Source organism: Ascaphus truei, chromosome 1 (assembly GCF_040206685.1).
Source record: "Ascaphus truei isolate aAscTru1 chromosome 1, aAscTru1.hap1, whole genome shotgun sequence".
Taxonomy (NCBI): domain Eukaryota; kingdom Metazoa; phylum Chordata; class Amphibia; order Anura; family Ascaphidae; genus Ascaphus; species Ascaphus truei.
In genome coordinates this window covers 499,707,130-499,722,037 of record NC_134483.1, presented here as the reverse complement: position 1 = coordinate 499,722,037, position 14,908 = coordinate 499,707,130, and the positions used below count along the sequence as shown (strand labels likewise).

At 47.7% G+C, this 14,908-nt stretch overlaps 1 protein-coding gene across 1 annotated transcript in view; it reads left to right on the top strand.

Moving 5' to 3' along the window:
• Positions 1-3,024: 3,024 nt before the first annotated feature.
• LOC142504012 (uncharacterized) overlaps positions 3,025-14,908 on the top strand; it is a 28,417-nt gene continuing 16,533 nt past the window's right edge. Inside the window, exon 1 of the mRNA XM_075617136.1 lies at positions 3,025-3,266. Coding sequence (XP_075473251.1) covers positions 3,025-3,266 — 242 coding nt within the window. The remainder of the gene's footprint in view (positions 3,267-14,908) is intronic.

The window sequence follows — 14,908 nt, the reverse complement described above, 5'->3', positions numbered from 1 at the left end:
CCAAGGCACAACGTGGGCGGTTGGCGAATGAGTATACTCATTATATGCATTTATTTATCCTGTGTTTGTGAGTTCGCATTTGTTGGTTTTATTCATATTCATTTTTATTAAATTGTATTTTTTCATGCTGCACTAGGATCGGGCGCTTTCTTTTCTTGTTGTTCATATATATATATATATATATATATATATATATATACTGTGCAGTATTGCAGCCAGCGGGAATAAAATGCTTCAATCCCTGCCTGGAAAATAACTCAATGCACTCGGGCAGAAAACAGTCACAAACCTCAATACACCCGGGTATACCCGAATTCATGGGACTAGCCGAGCTCGAATAAAGTGTGTCGCCAGTGTAGCTGCATTTTTGTTGGTTTATATTTACAATGACTGCTGGATTTATTTTAACATGCAATGTGGTGATTTTAAGATTAAAAATGCATGGATTGATTTATGCATGTTTTATGTGTTTAATTATAGGCAAATAATCTATTATCCATATCTGGATAATAGTTATTTGGCACATTGTTGTACTGTAGGTGTTGGGGGGGGGGTGTATGTATTGAATGTATAGGCCAGGTTTATTTATTTTACATTCAGGGTTGGTTCCTTGGTTCTGCGTGAGACCTCTGGAGACCACATGCGGTATCCTCGGGTATCTCACGGGTATCAGGCTGGTGGTTCCACGGGTGACACCTGTGGGGAAGAACCGGTGGCCTCACATCTGTGGGGGCACCGCGGACCCGTAGTGTGCGGGGAAGAACCGGTGGTCCCACATCCGTGGGGGCACCGCGGACCCGTTGTGAGCACTCGTGAGTCCCCAGACCCCCGTGAGAACCACCCGAGGCCACGCAGACACCTGTGGGTCTGACCCGGGGCTCCCAGACATCCGTGGGCCTACCGTGGGGACCCATTTGTGGCCCACGGTGACCCAAGGAGAACACCTGGGGGCCATGGCGCTTGGCGGGACCCACCAACAGGCCTCCAGAACCTGTGTGTGAAACAAGTTGCTGCTACCCTGTAGGTCTGTCAGGTGACCTGCCAGCCTGCCGGGGACTCGTGTGGGGCTGGGGTATGAACCCTGTATGTAAAAGTATAAATCATGTATTTATGGGGGGCACAGGGGGTGGGTAATGTATTTAATAAATAGAATGATGCTTATTGTGGGACTGTGTATTGTTTTTATTGTGGGTACTGGGGGTGGGGAGAGGGGGTATTGGCCCCAATGGTATGTGGGTAGGCCTCCCTTGTGGGTAATGGGTGAGGGGTGGTTAGGCCTCATGGAATGGGGAGTTAGTGTTGGAGGGTATGTAGGCCTCCCGAGTGGTGGGTGAGGGTGGGTTAACCCCTTAATGACTGTAGCGGTTAATAACCGCTATGGTGATTAAGGGGTTAGGGGACATTACATTGGCTATTGTAATTGTTGTGCATGTTTTGCAGCACCGTAGGGGCATGGGCAGAATGAAGATGAGGATGAAGACGGCCTTCATCGTGGGTGGCTGTTAAAGGTAAGTGTAAAATGTTTTTACTGTATTTATTGAATGTTATATGTATTTAAAATGGCCAAATGCATTATTATCTATATTTGGATAATAGTAATTTTGGCCCTTACTGTATAGTATGTGTTAGGGTGGTGTATTTAGTTAAAATTATTGTTTATTATTTTTGGAAATGCAACATTGGTACCGCAGGCCCGCGGGTACCCCGCGACTCCCTCGGGGCCGCGGGGACCCCGGGACGGCCGCGGGGTCAGCCAGGGACACCCGCCAGCCTGCTGTATCTGTTTTGCGCATGCAAAAATAAAAAGTAAGAATTTTTTCTAAGTGCAGATTTCTTTGCATCTACTCTGACCTGACGTGTTCTGATCAACGCAACTTTCACGTTTGCTAAGGTTGCGTTGCTTAGTGCATCCCGCTTAAGGGCAGAATTTAACGCAAACAGGGTTGCGATCAAACAAAGTTGGACTTAGAAAAAATTCCAGAAAAAGTTATTTTTAGATCGCAAAGTGCCTGTTTGCGTTGCTTAGTGCATCGGGTTGAGCAAAAAATCACGATCGAAGAGCACTTTGCGGTCTAAAAGTGACTTAACGGAGCTTAGTGCATAGCCCCCTTTGTCATCATTATGATAGGCCACAATACCGAACTTAGTCCGAATGTATTCCATAACAGCCTCCCGGAGCCAGGTATCTCTCTGCTCCTCTATTTCTTGCATAATGGGCTCAGGTACATAGGGGAACTCATAGCCATGGGATTGCCTATACCTGGCCACTATGGCCCTGTCTGCTCTACTGAGCTTGGTCAGTCTTCGGTCTACTGCCCTGCTTGGCAGTACCCAAAACTGAGGCTCCTCTGGGGCAACATCATCATACAAAATGGCGGGACCTTTGGGAATGATAATCTTCTGCTCAATTTCCATATACCTCTTTTCTAGCTCATTAGCAACATCCTGGGGAGAAAAGGTGCCTACAGCCCACCAATGGTCAACTATACTGTTTTTAATGAGTAAGAACCGGGTACGGTCCATACCTGCATGGTACCCTGTAAACAGCGGTGCCCACCACTTATCTTGGTGCTCATACCCTGATACCACCCTCATATCGGTATCTGACTCTGCTTGTGAGGACACACCTGACGTCAAAGCCTAAGCAGAGTGTGAGCCTTTGATTCCACATCGTGTCTCATTGGTGTAGATCGTGGGATTCATTTTATGCACTATCAAACTCACTGAACCCGCTTGAACAGATGTCTGGGACCCTCGGGCCCTACCTCTAGGTACAGGAGAAAAAGCAACAGGGTTAGACACATGTATCACACTTGAATATGGTATCTCAACATCAGACCCTTTCTTCACTAAGTTCCCAATCCCTCCAATCTTTAGAATATTTGGGTGTCTTGCTCAGCTTATGCCCCGCTAGGACCCGGTGACCTGACACGTGACGAGGCAGAGGCAGTGGCCGGGGCAATGGTGCTAGGGGCGGTGACCAGGGGATCAGCAATGTCCGGTACAGTGTCTATGAGTCGGGCAATGCCACGACCAGTGGGCATCTTACGACTTGCCCGGTCCGCCGTGCTTCGTGCTCCTCTTGTGGCGGCTTGGGCCTTGAGTGTCGCGAGCGCTGCCTCCATAGCCGCTCTTCTCTTGGAAGAAAACAAAGCTTCCGAGCCTCGTCTCCAGGGGGAATCTCCATCCGTTCCGTGGTCTCGCACCGGAAGTGCGTCGAGGACCGGAAGTGGCGGTGGTGGACCATCCGACTCGCGGACGGCCAGGTAGGCCGCAAACCTTTCTCTCTCTCCCTCTGCATGTTCCGTCTTCACCTGGCGGGAGTAAGGGGGTGGGGGTGTCTCCTTACCGCTCAGCTGCTGGCTGGTGATCGTTGGTTCCTCCGGAGCCGTCTTGGATCCCGTCTCCGCCGCACTGGGAGTCGCCACCGTCGGGGGACTTCTACGCGGCTCAGGCCACACCAGCGCTCGCCGTCGGGGGGTTTCCGGACTCGTCTGCTCCTTCTCACCGGTAAGTGGACCACCATCTTTGTTACAGCTGGGGTGGTTCACCGGTAGGCACATCGCCACCGATGGTAGGCCATCTCCTTCCACCGAAGACGCCTTTAACGGTTCCTCCGCTTGGGAGTCACCTGGATCTCTTGCCGCACTGCCAGTGGGTAGTGGTATGAAACGGGCCTGCTCCGGTACCTCCACTGTGGTCGCGCTCTTCTCTGGTACATCTCTGATTGGCTGGGCCTCGGTTCCCATTTCAGCAGGGATACAGGGAACCAGGACAGCCTTCTCCTCTGTCTCCGCCACCTCTGTTAGGGTTCCCGGAGAGGCACTTCACGGTGTCTTAAGCATAGGCCATGGCTCGACAGGCCACAAGTAGAACGTGCCACATTGAGGGTATCGTGCTGTCATGCTCGGGGCCGGTCCAGGTATCCTGCAGTGTACGCACAGGCAACGGAGATACTCTCGGCCATCAACCTCCACAACCAGGAGGCCTCCTGGAAACTGAAATGGGGTCACGCTCAAATCAGCCATCTTTTGCGCAGGGGTTGAATAGTTCAGCTCACTCTTAGCTCCTCTCTCTTCAATAGTCAAGCTGAAGTGAAGTTCCTCGCTCTCACTTCCTGTCCCTCCTTTCTCTAGAGAGGACAACTCTGATTGGCTCTTGTCATGCCCCTTCCCTCTGGTGGAAACAAGAGGAGGGGCACTCTCTCGCTCTGCGTGACGTGGCTTTGTCTGTCGGCCAGTCACTGCACAGGTGGGTGGGCTTTCGGCTTTTGCTCCGCTCCGCTCTGTCTGCTGGGGATCTGGTTTTGGCGCCAAACCTCTGCACATCTCTCGCCACATATTTCTTGCAGCCTGCTTGCACGCAGCACATGCGTGATCTAGGCTTGGCGGGAGTCGCCATTTTGGATCGGCTGCAACCTGCTTTGCCGCGAATGACGTTGCTGTCGCCATTTTCACATCCTCCTTGCCCCGCAGAGCACATGTATGTCCGGCCGCCATCTTTAGTGAGCCCTCTGAGCCCACAATAGTGCTCTCAGTGTCTACTTTGCAACACATTCCTAGACACTGACTGTTCTCTGAATGTTCTCTAAATACTCTCTGCATGCTTTACCCACAAATAGGACGTATGGCATACCACAGGCTAGGCAGAACTCCTTCTTAGTACACCGCAGTCGTTGACGGTTCCTACACTGGCGAGCAACTTTATTCTTACTTGGCTAGCTCCGCGAATTTCAGAGGACCCCGGTGATGTGCGGTTTTGTGTCGTTTTCTCCCGGGGTATATAGCGTTATATTCGCGGCTGCGATTTAAGCATTTTATTCCCGCTGGCTGCAATACTGCAATGCCGTGTAAAAACGCATGGGGGCGTTTGCGAGCTGTTGTCTTTAAAGCCGTCCCCTATAGCCCCTAAAATACAGTACTGTACATTTTTATTCATAGTGTACATGTACAGGGGGTCTCCGGAGCTGAACCGCGTTGGTTTCAGGTCGGGGGACCCCCTGCTCCCCGAGATATAGCCCCCTTTATGAGGTGCCGGTATCCCTCTGCGTTTCAAGGTCCCGATCACGTGACCGCGGCCTGTAAACCAAGCAGAGGGATACCGGCACCCCCTAAAGGGGCCTGTATCTCGGGGAGCAGGGGGTCCCCGGACCTAAAACCACAGCGGTTCTGCTCCGGAGACCCTCTGCACATGTACAGTATGAATAAAAAACATATATAAATAAACACTCGTTCTTTGCCTTAGCGGCTATGTGCTATGGTAATGAAGCAGCATTTCTGTATTTTAATAATATTGTACAGTGAGCAGGGGGTTCCCTGAGCCAGAAATTAATGCTCAGGGGACCCCCTGCTCCTGCACAATATTATTAAAAATACAGAAATGCTGCTTCGTTACCTTAGCGTATAGCCGCTAAGGCAATGAAGGGGTTAACTCACCGTGCCCGCTTTATTGTGTGTAGCGGGGGTGGGTGAGGGGGGTATTTGGCCCTTGGTGTGAGTTTAGGACTTGCGGGGGGGTTGCGGGTGCACTTAACCCCTTCACGGCCGTAGCAGTTAATACCGCTACGGTCATGAAGGGGTTAAGCCCTCCCGCTACCCCCCGCAAGCCCTAAACAGCCACCGTTGGGGCTAATACCCCCTTCACCCACTCCCGCTACCCACAATAAAAAATAATCACACACAGCAGCCGCCAAAAAATAAATAAATAAATCTAAATAAATAAATCAATATAAATAAATACATTTAAAATACATTTTTATTTATAGTGTAGATGTGCAGGGGGTCTCGGGAGCTGAACTTCGTTGGTTTCAGGTCGGGGGACCCCCTGCTCCCCGAGATACAGCCCCCTTTATGAGGTGCCGGTATACCTCTGCGTTTAAAGGTCCCGATATCGTGACCGCGGCCTGTAAACCAAGCAGAGGGATACCGGCACCCCATAAAGGGGCCTGTATCTCGGGGAGCAGGGGGTCCTCGGACCTAAAACCAACGCTGTTCAGCTCCGGAGACCCTCTGCACATGTACAGTATAAATAAAACACACACATCAATAAAGAATCGTTCTTTACCTTAGCGGCTATGTGCTATGGTAACGAAGCAGCATTTCTATATTTTAATAATATTGTACAGTGAGCAGGGGGTTCCCTGAGCCAGAAATTAATGCTCAGGGACCCCCTGCTCCTGCACAATATTATTAAAAATACAGAAATGCTGCTTCATTACCTTAGCTGATAGCCGCTAAGGCAATGAAGGCAGAATAGCATGTTTATTGGGGACATTTGATTTGCCCCCAATAAACATTGCAATAAACAACATACAGTACACCCCCTGTGTATTTAAAATACATAAACAATAAATACATGACATACATATTTTTATTGTGTGTTTTAAACCTGCCTGCCTTCACTGTAATCTATGTAAAAAAAACCTCCCCCTATTGTGTGTTTTAAACCTCCTGCCTTCACTGTAATCTATGTAAAAAACCCTCCCCCTATTGTGTGTGAAGCTTCCCTGCCTTCACTGTAATCTATGTAAAAAAAACTCCCCCGATTGTGCCTGCTAAGATTCCCTGCTTTGACTAATCTGTGTAAGCCCCCCTCCCCTATTGTGTCAGTAAAATCTGCCTGGCCTGTGTTTCTGTGAGTGCAGTATACTGTATGTAAATGTGGGGAGGGGGATCCCGTGTAAATAACCACACCCACACCAACTACCCACTACCCACGGCCCCTCCGCTGCTTGCTGCAAAAAAGAGACAAAAATTAAAACATACAAAGTAATGTCCCCTAACCCCTTAATCACCATAGCGGTTATTAACCTCTAACGTCATTAAGGGGTCAACACACCCTCACCCACCACTCGGGACGCCTACATACCCTCCCACACTAACCCCCCCACCCGTGAGGCCTAACCACACACCCACTACACACAAGGGAGGCCTACCCACATACCGTTGGGGAAACACCCCCCCCCCCACCCCCAGTATCCACAATAAAAACAACACAGTGACCCACAATACACATCATTCTATTTATTAAATACATTACCCACCCCCTGTGCCCCCCCATAAATACATGATTTATTCTTTTCCATACAGGGTTCATAACGCAGCCCCACGTGAGTCCCCGGTGGGCTGGCGGGGCACCTGGACAGACCTACAGTTTACCAGCAGCCTTTTTTACACAGGTTCTGGAGGCCTGCTGGTGGATCCCGCCAGCACCATGGCCCCCAGGTGGTCTCCTTGGGCCACAATTGGGTCCCCACGGTAGGCCCGCGGATGTCTGGGAGCCCCGGGTCAGACCCACAGGTGTCTGCGGGGCCTCGGGTGGTTCCCTCGGGGGTCTGGGGAACTCACGGGTGCTCACTACGGGTCCGTGGTGCCCCCACAGAAGTGGGACCACACATCGTCATCCCCGCAGACTACGGGTCCGCGGTGCCCCCACAGAAGTGGGACCACACATCATCATCCCCGCATGTGTCACCCGTGGAACCACCAGCCTGATACCCTTGGGATACCCGAGGATACCCACAGGTGGTCTCCAGAGGTCCCACGCAGAACCACAGAACCAACCCTGAATGTAAAAAAAATAAACCTGGCCTATACATTCAATACATACACCCTCCCCCCCAACACCTACAGTACAATAATGTGCAAAATAACTATTATCCAGATATGGATAATAGATTAATTGCCCATTATTAAAAACATTAACTAGCATATACAAATAAATAAAGTACTACTGACCTCATCAACATGAAGTGTCCGTCGCCAGCAAAATCCTTGTCTTGCCCACAACATACATAGCAAATACAAAGCCAATACATTGCAAGTACATTCAGATATCAATTAACCCCTTAAACACCTTATCAGATAATAACCGCAAAGGTGATTAAGGGGTTAAGCCACACAGGCCCGATACCCACCCTCGGGCGCGCGCCAGGATACTGCTGCGGCCAAGAACGGGCAAATGCTCGAATAAACTTGGCCGCAGCAGTATGTCATGTATTTATTGTTTATGTATTTTAAATACACAGGGGGTGTACTGTATGTAATTTATTGCAATGTTTATTGGGGGCAAATCAAATGTCCCCAATAAACATGCTATTCTGCCTTCATTGCCTTAGCAGCTATCAGCTAAGGTATGAAGCAGCATTTCTGTATTTTTAATAATATTGTGCAGGAGCAGGGGGTCCTTGAGCATTAATTTCTGGCTCAGGGAACCCCCTGCTCACTGTACAATATTATTAAAATACAGAAATGCTGCTTCGTTACCATAGCACATAGCCGCTAAGGTAAAGAACGATTTTGTGTTTTATTTATACTGTACATGTGCAGAGGGTCTCCGGAGCTGAACAGCGTTGGTTTTAGGTCCGGGGACCCTCTGCTCCCCGAGATACAGGCCCCTTTAGGGGGTGTCGGTATCCCTCTGCTTGGTTTACAGGCCGCGGTCACGATATCGGGACCTTTAAACGCAGAGGGATACCGGCACCTCATAAAGGGGGCTGTATCTCGGGGAGCAGGGGGTCCCCCGACCTGAAACCAATGCGGTTCAGCTCCGGAGACCCCCTGCACATCTACACTATAAATAAAAATGTATTTCAAATGTATTTATTTATAGTCATTTATTTATTTATTTATTTAGATTTATTTATTTATTTTTTGGCAGCTGCTGTGTGTGATAATTTTTTATTGTGGGTAGTGGGGGTGGGTGAAGGGGGTATTTAGCCCCAACGGTGGCTGTTTAGGGCTTGCGGGGGGTAGCGGGAGGACTTAACCCCTTCATGACCGTAGCGGTATTACGGCCGTGAAGGGGTTAAGTGCACCCGCAACCCCCCCGCAAGTCGTAAACTCACACCAAGGGCCAAATACCCCCCTCACCCACCCCCGCTACCCACAATAAAGCGGGCACGGTGAGTTAACCCCTTCATTGTCTTAGCGGCTATCAGCTAAGGTAATGAAGCAGCATTTCTGTATTTTTAATAATATTGTGCAGGAGCAGGGGGTCCCCTGAGCATTAATTTCTGGCTCAGGGAACCCCCTGCTCACTGTACAATATTATTAAAATACAGAAATGCTGCTTCGTTACCATAGCACATAGCCGCTAAGGTAAAGAACGAGTGTTTATTTATATATGTTTTTTATTCATACTGTACATGTGCAGAGGGTCTCCGGAGCAGAACCGCTGTGGTTTTAGGTCCAGGGACCCCCTGCTCCCTGAGATACAGGCCCCTTTAGGGGGTGCCGGTATCCCTCTGCCTGGTTTTCAGGCCGCGGTCACGTGATCGGGACCTTGAAACGCAGAGGGATACTGGCACCTCATAAAGGGGGCTGTATCTCGGGGAGCAGGGGGTCCCCCGACATGAAACCAACACGGTTCAGTTCCGGAGACCCCCTGTACATGTACACTTTGAATAAAAATGTACAGTACTCTATGTTAGGGGTTATAGGGGTTGTTGTTATACAGTATATATATATATATATATATGTATATATATATACTGCATTACAATTCATGAATTTATGCCATCTGGCGGACACGCGAAGCATTGCAGCCTAGTAAATCCTTATATAGAGAGCGTTGATGGCTCACTGCCAGAAAGTCCTGAGAAGATAAGTCAGGAACAAAAAAATAGCCAGGCCACTCCAAAAGATGAAAAAAGTGATGTGAAGTTTATTGCATGCTGATAAACACACAAAGTGGACAGGAAAAGGCACCTACGCGTTTCGTACTTAATGTACTTTATCAAGGTGACATGGTGCTTAAAAAGCTGCTGCTTTATACTAATCTAAATCCCTGCCAGGCCAATAGGGTAACGCGCAGCCTTCGCGCGTCCCGCAGTGTCAGTGCATGCGAAATCTCGCGAGAGCGTTGCGCGCGCACCTAGAGGGAGGGCAGTGTGGGCAAATCAGTGCAAACATGGCTGTGAATTCGGCTTCGGTCCACCGAGTGACGTCACAGCCGCGTGCCAAACATAGTGGGCGCGCCCGCGTGACGTCACGTACAGGAGACCGGCCGAAACTCAAGTGAACAGTTTTTTACAATACAAGTAACTTTATTAGACAAAAAATGTGCAAACAAATAAGTGAAAATATATGAAGAAAAATGTATACAACGACAATAAGGAAGTTAACAAACAACTAAATGCTATATAGACAGCAGCCCTATGCATTGGTATGGGGAAAACAAAATAAAACAAACTTATAGAAAAGGGGTACATTCAAAAACCTATATATATTAAAGTGATGAATGGATCATAAAGGGATACTAATATGGAATATAATAAATGGATTTTATAAACACCGTTAAGTATCTAAAATTTAGCAATGCAAGTCCAGTGAACTATAGCTAATAAATCCCATGATCCATCAACAACTGTTTTAAATACATATATTTGGTATTAATTCCTAAAGTGTACCCATACACTAAATATGCATAGGCAAGAATTAAAACACCTTGTTATCCAGAGGACAGAACAGTACACAGCATAATAATCATGTAATGCAATTGACATATATTCATAACAATAGTGGCATCCTTGCAGTAATAGATTCACATAAAATACAATATAGAATATTGACATCTGTACTGTAATTAGCAGAGGAGAATACGAATGTAATAGAAATTATATCCCATTTATGAATGGATATATGTTACATAAAGACTGATTCGCTCACATGACTTATTAATAATATTAATGTGATGAACACCGAGTGGGAAATCCGAATTCTATCAATTCATCTTCAGTGATAATATAACCAATATATAAATAATAAAGTAGTGAGCTACTGTATATTGTAGTTTACACATGGCAATAAGGTTAATATATAAAAAAGTGATCTATAGAAAAAATGTAAAATATAAGTATCACTAATGGCAATTGATTATTAAGTTTAATGATAAACAAAAACTAAAAATATTTAGATATATGAATTTATAGAAAGTGACTCAAATCCCAGTCGGTGTTCATGCCCAAAGGAGTTCTTGTTCTTAAGGTAAAGATCCAAAAGGATTCTCGTCTATCAAGTTGTTTCGTCCTGTCTCCTCCTCTTATAGGTATAGGAATATGTTCTATACCCTGAAATGTGAATGAGCCAATACCGCCGTTCGGACAACTAGAGAAATGCTTTGCAACTGGATGGTTCTGATCCGCATTATTGATAAGTCTTAAATGTTCAAGAATTCTAACTTTTAAGAATCTAGTTGTCCGTCCCACGTATTGTAGGCCACATCCACATTTCAGTAAGTAAACAACATAAGAAGAGTTACAATTTATAAATGATTTTATAGTGTAGTTTTTTCTAGTATTCGTAGAGGTAAAGATTCTATTTTTACTCATTTTTGAACATGCTTTACAATGGGAACATGGATATGTTCCATGTGGTTTCCTAGATCTGTCTTTGTTAATGGATTCAAAGAGACTAGGAGACAAGTGGTTTGACAGGGTTTTGGCCCTTCTGAAGATAACATTGGGGCCTGTAGCTATATAAGGTTTTAACACGGGATCCAGAGACAAAATGTCCCAATGTTTTTTAAGAATTTGTTTAATAGCTCCAGCTTGCTTACTAAAGGGGGTAATAAAGGAAGGACTCATATTAGATCTCGGTTGTTTAGGTTGTTTAACCAATAGTTTTTTCCTTTTCATAGAGGACACTTCTAAAAGTGTTTTATCTAGGTCCCTTCTGTTATACCCTCTCTGTAGAAAGCGTGTATGTAAGTCTGATGCTTGTATCATAAAGTCCTCTTCATTAGAACAGTTTCTGCGTGCCCTCATGAATTGACTTTTTGGTATCCCTCTGAACATGGCGGGAGGGTGACAGCTGCTTGGCCTCAAAAGGGTATTGTGTGAATTGAGTTTACGATACAGTGTCGTTTGAATATTTAGAGTGGTGTCTACATATAGACATAAGTCTAAATAGTTAATGTGCTGTGCATTATACACTATCGACACGTTTAATCCGAGCACGGCTAGCACCGCAAGCCGGGGGATGCCCCGGCGTGCTAGCCGCACTCCCTCAGCGTGCCGTGCATCACCGATGCGCGGTCACGCGCCATCGGGTGCCTGCGCCCCCTGCACGCGCGTCCAGGGCTCCCCGAGGGAGCCCTTGTGTCCCGCGATGTAGGGGATGGCGGCAGGGGGTTCCGGGGGACCCGCCGGACCCGGCAGCGGGAGGGAGAGCGCCCCGATCGGAGGGCGCTCTTCCGCTGCTTCGGCACGCGCCCGGCACCCTCCGGCGCACGGCAGGTTACTGCTGCGGCCGAGAACGGGCAAATGCTCGAATAAACTCGGCCACAGCAGTAAGTGTGAGTGAATTGTAGGTGAAAATTATTAGTATTAAGTGACAGAATAAATTCATCTAAAAGTGTGACATCACCCTCCCAAATCAAAAGCAAATCATCAATGTAACGTCTATAAAATAAAATGTGCTCCCTATATTTGTTCACTGCTCCAAACACGTGGAACAGCTCCCACCAGCCCATGAAGAGGTTGGCGTACGAGGGAGCAAAGCTCGTACCCATGGCCGTTCCATGCGTCTGGAGATAGTGAACCCCATTAAAAAGAAAAAAATTGTGAGTGAGAAGAAAGTGAATTGAATCTAAAATAAACGTGACTTGTGCAGGTGATAAGTCCGACCGATTGAGGAAATACTCAGCAGCTGTCAATCCATGTTCATGGGAAATAACGGTATAAAGGGAGGTGACATCCAATGTCACCCACAGCAGATTGGGTCTCCATCTGAAGCCCTCCAGGCAACTAATAAGATGACTACTGTCTCTGATGTAGGAGTCAATACTATTAATTAACACATCAAGCGAGCGTCAGCCGGGCACGCTCCTGGTTGGGAAGGCAAAAGTAGCCCGGCATGCTCCGGGTGAAAAGTGTCACATTCCAGGAACATGCCAGGTACATGCCAGTTATTAGTAAGAATAAAAGCTGCCGCAGCAGTACAAGTACTCTGTGGTGCGTTTTCTAGGTGCTGGCTAGGGTACTGGGCATCTCCTCAGTACTAGGCATCTCCTACTTTTGGCCTCTCATAGTGCGGGCCCTGGGCCATGGTCCCTGGACTAGTTAACAGACTAATCCCCCAAGTTGCCTCACACTATCTGCCTCAAGGGACTAGAACAGCTATAGCCATGCACCCAATTTACAACACCCTCTTAGGGCACCCAGGGCATACTGTGCGAGAGTCCATGCTCCCCTGACAACCCCTGATGTGCAATTGCGCCCTACTTTCTACAGTACTGGCATGGAAGGTGAACTTAGCGCTTCCAGCTCTGCTTTGCTAAAACCTGGCCTGTTTCTATATCTCAGCAGCGCCTCCAATGTAGCCCCTCTTCCCGGGGCCAATTGCAGATTGCCCCCCCCCCCTCTGTACTAGGGTCTGGCTACGTGTGTCTGGGTGGTGCATACCTGCTGGCAACAGGAGGGCCTGAGTCTCCCGCGATGGTATGGGGGATAACAGGGCCAGGTTATTGGGGTAGATGCCTCCATCTTTACTCAGTGTGCAACGCCTCCATCTCTGGTAAGCCCTAGCACAGTAGGGTGAAATCCTTCCAGAGAGCCCCACTCAGATGCGAGAGATTTGAGTCTCACACAGTCTCTTACTTAAGAAGTAGCAGCAGCTCTTTATTCACAGCACACAGCAGCATAGCAGCGACAACAGCAACACAGTTGCCTTCAATGTACAGGGTCTTCTCTCTCACCAGACTGCACACCCTCAGGGTGGTCTCTTGGGCTCTTTGTTCCCTGCCTCCACCCCAAGTCACGGGCACTCAGGGTGGGGCTAGCTCTTCCCTCACCCCCTAGGCAGGGTGAGAGGCACTGGTCCACCTATAGCTCTCTAGGCCCTACTCCTCAGGAACCTAGCTAGCTCACACAGTCTGACTGTCCAGTCAGACACTCCAACACTACTGCACAGGGCTGAACCCAGGACTGAACTTCTGTCACTGACAGGAACAAGCACACTCTAAATAGAGACAGCCCTCGCCTTCATGACATCAGCAGGTACCGCCCCTGTGTCTATGCCTTCTACACAGGGTCAGGTGACCTACTTCCACCACTCAGAACAGGGCTTGATGTTGGGGAAACCCATGATAACTACTGGCAGCCTGCCCTTAACATGGCTTATACCAGTAGGAGGAAAGACATATAGCCCCATTTCTTACCAGAGCTACAATTATGATCCACTTTTTTGTATTATTGAACTAATAAATATACATGTCTAATTTTTTTCTGTTTTTGAGCATCTTATCTTATTTTAGATGTTTAGGTTTCTTTGTAAAGAACACTTTATTTTCTGTATTTCTCTTGATGAGCTGTACACCAGGGCTGGTAAAGCCACTCGGCGAACTAGGCTACTACCTAGGGAGGCACTTTTGGGGTGAGGGGGCCACGACTTGAGGTAGTGTATTAATGTAGATCAACACATTCATTAAGATCCACTTTTTTGTATTATTGAACTAATAAATATACATTTCTAATATAAAAAAGTTTACATTGAATATTTTTCTGTTTTTTGAGCATCTTATCAAATGCGTAGACCTTTCCATCTTCTTTTTCGGTACGGCCACTAGGCATTAACCAGAACGGCACTTTTGGGGGGAGGGGCACGACTTGAGGGAGGCTGGGAGTAAAGAAGGCTGCTTACCTCTGCCGTGCTCCACTGTAGCAGGAATTACTGTAGGAGCGGACACTGCTATTCAGGTGGAGGGGAGGGGGCAGAGGAGGGGAGGGGGAAGGGGTGTGTAAAAACAGAAAGGGGAATGCAATAAAAGGAGGGAGGATGTAAAAATGGATGGGGTGCACGTAAAAACTGAGGGGGAATTGTAAATACAGAGGGGAGGTGGATAGACATAGGGCCAGCAGGTGGAGGAGAGTTGGGGAGAAAAATGGGTTAGGAGAAGATGAGAGGTGGCT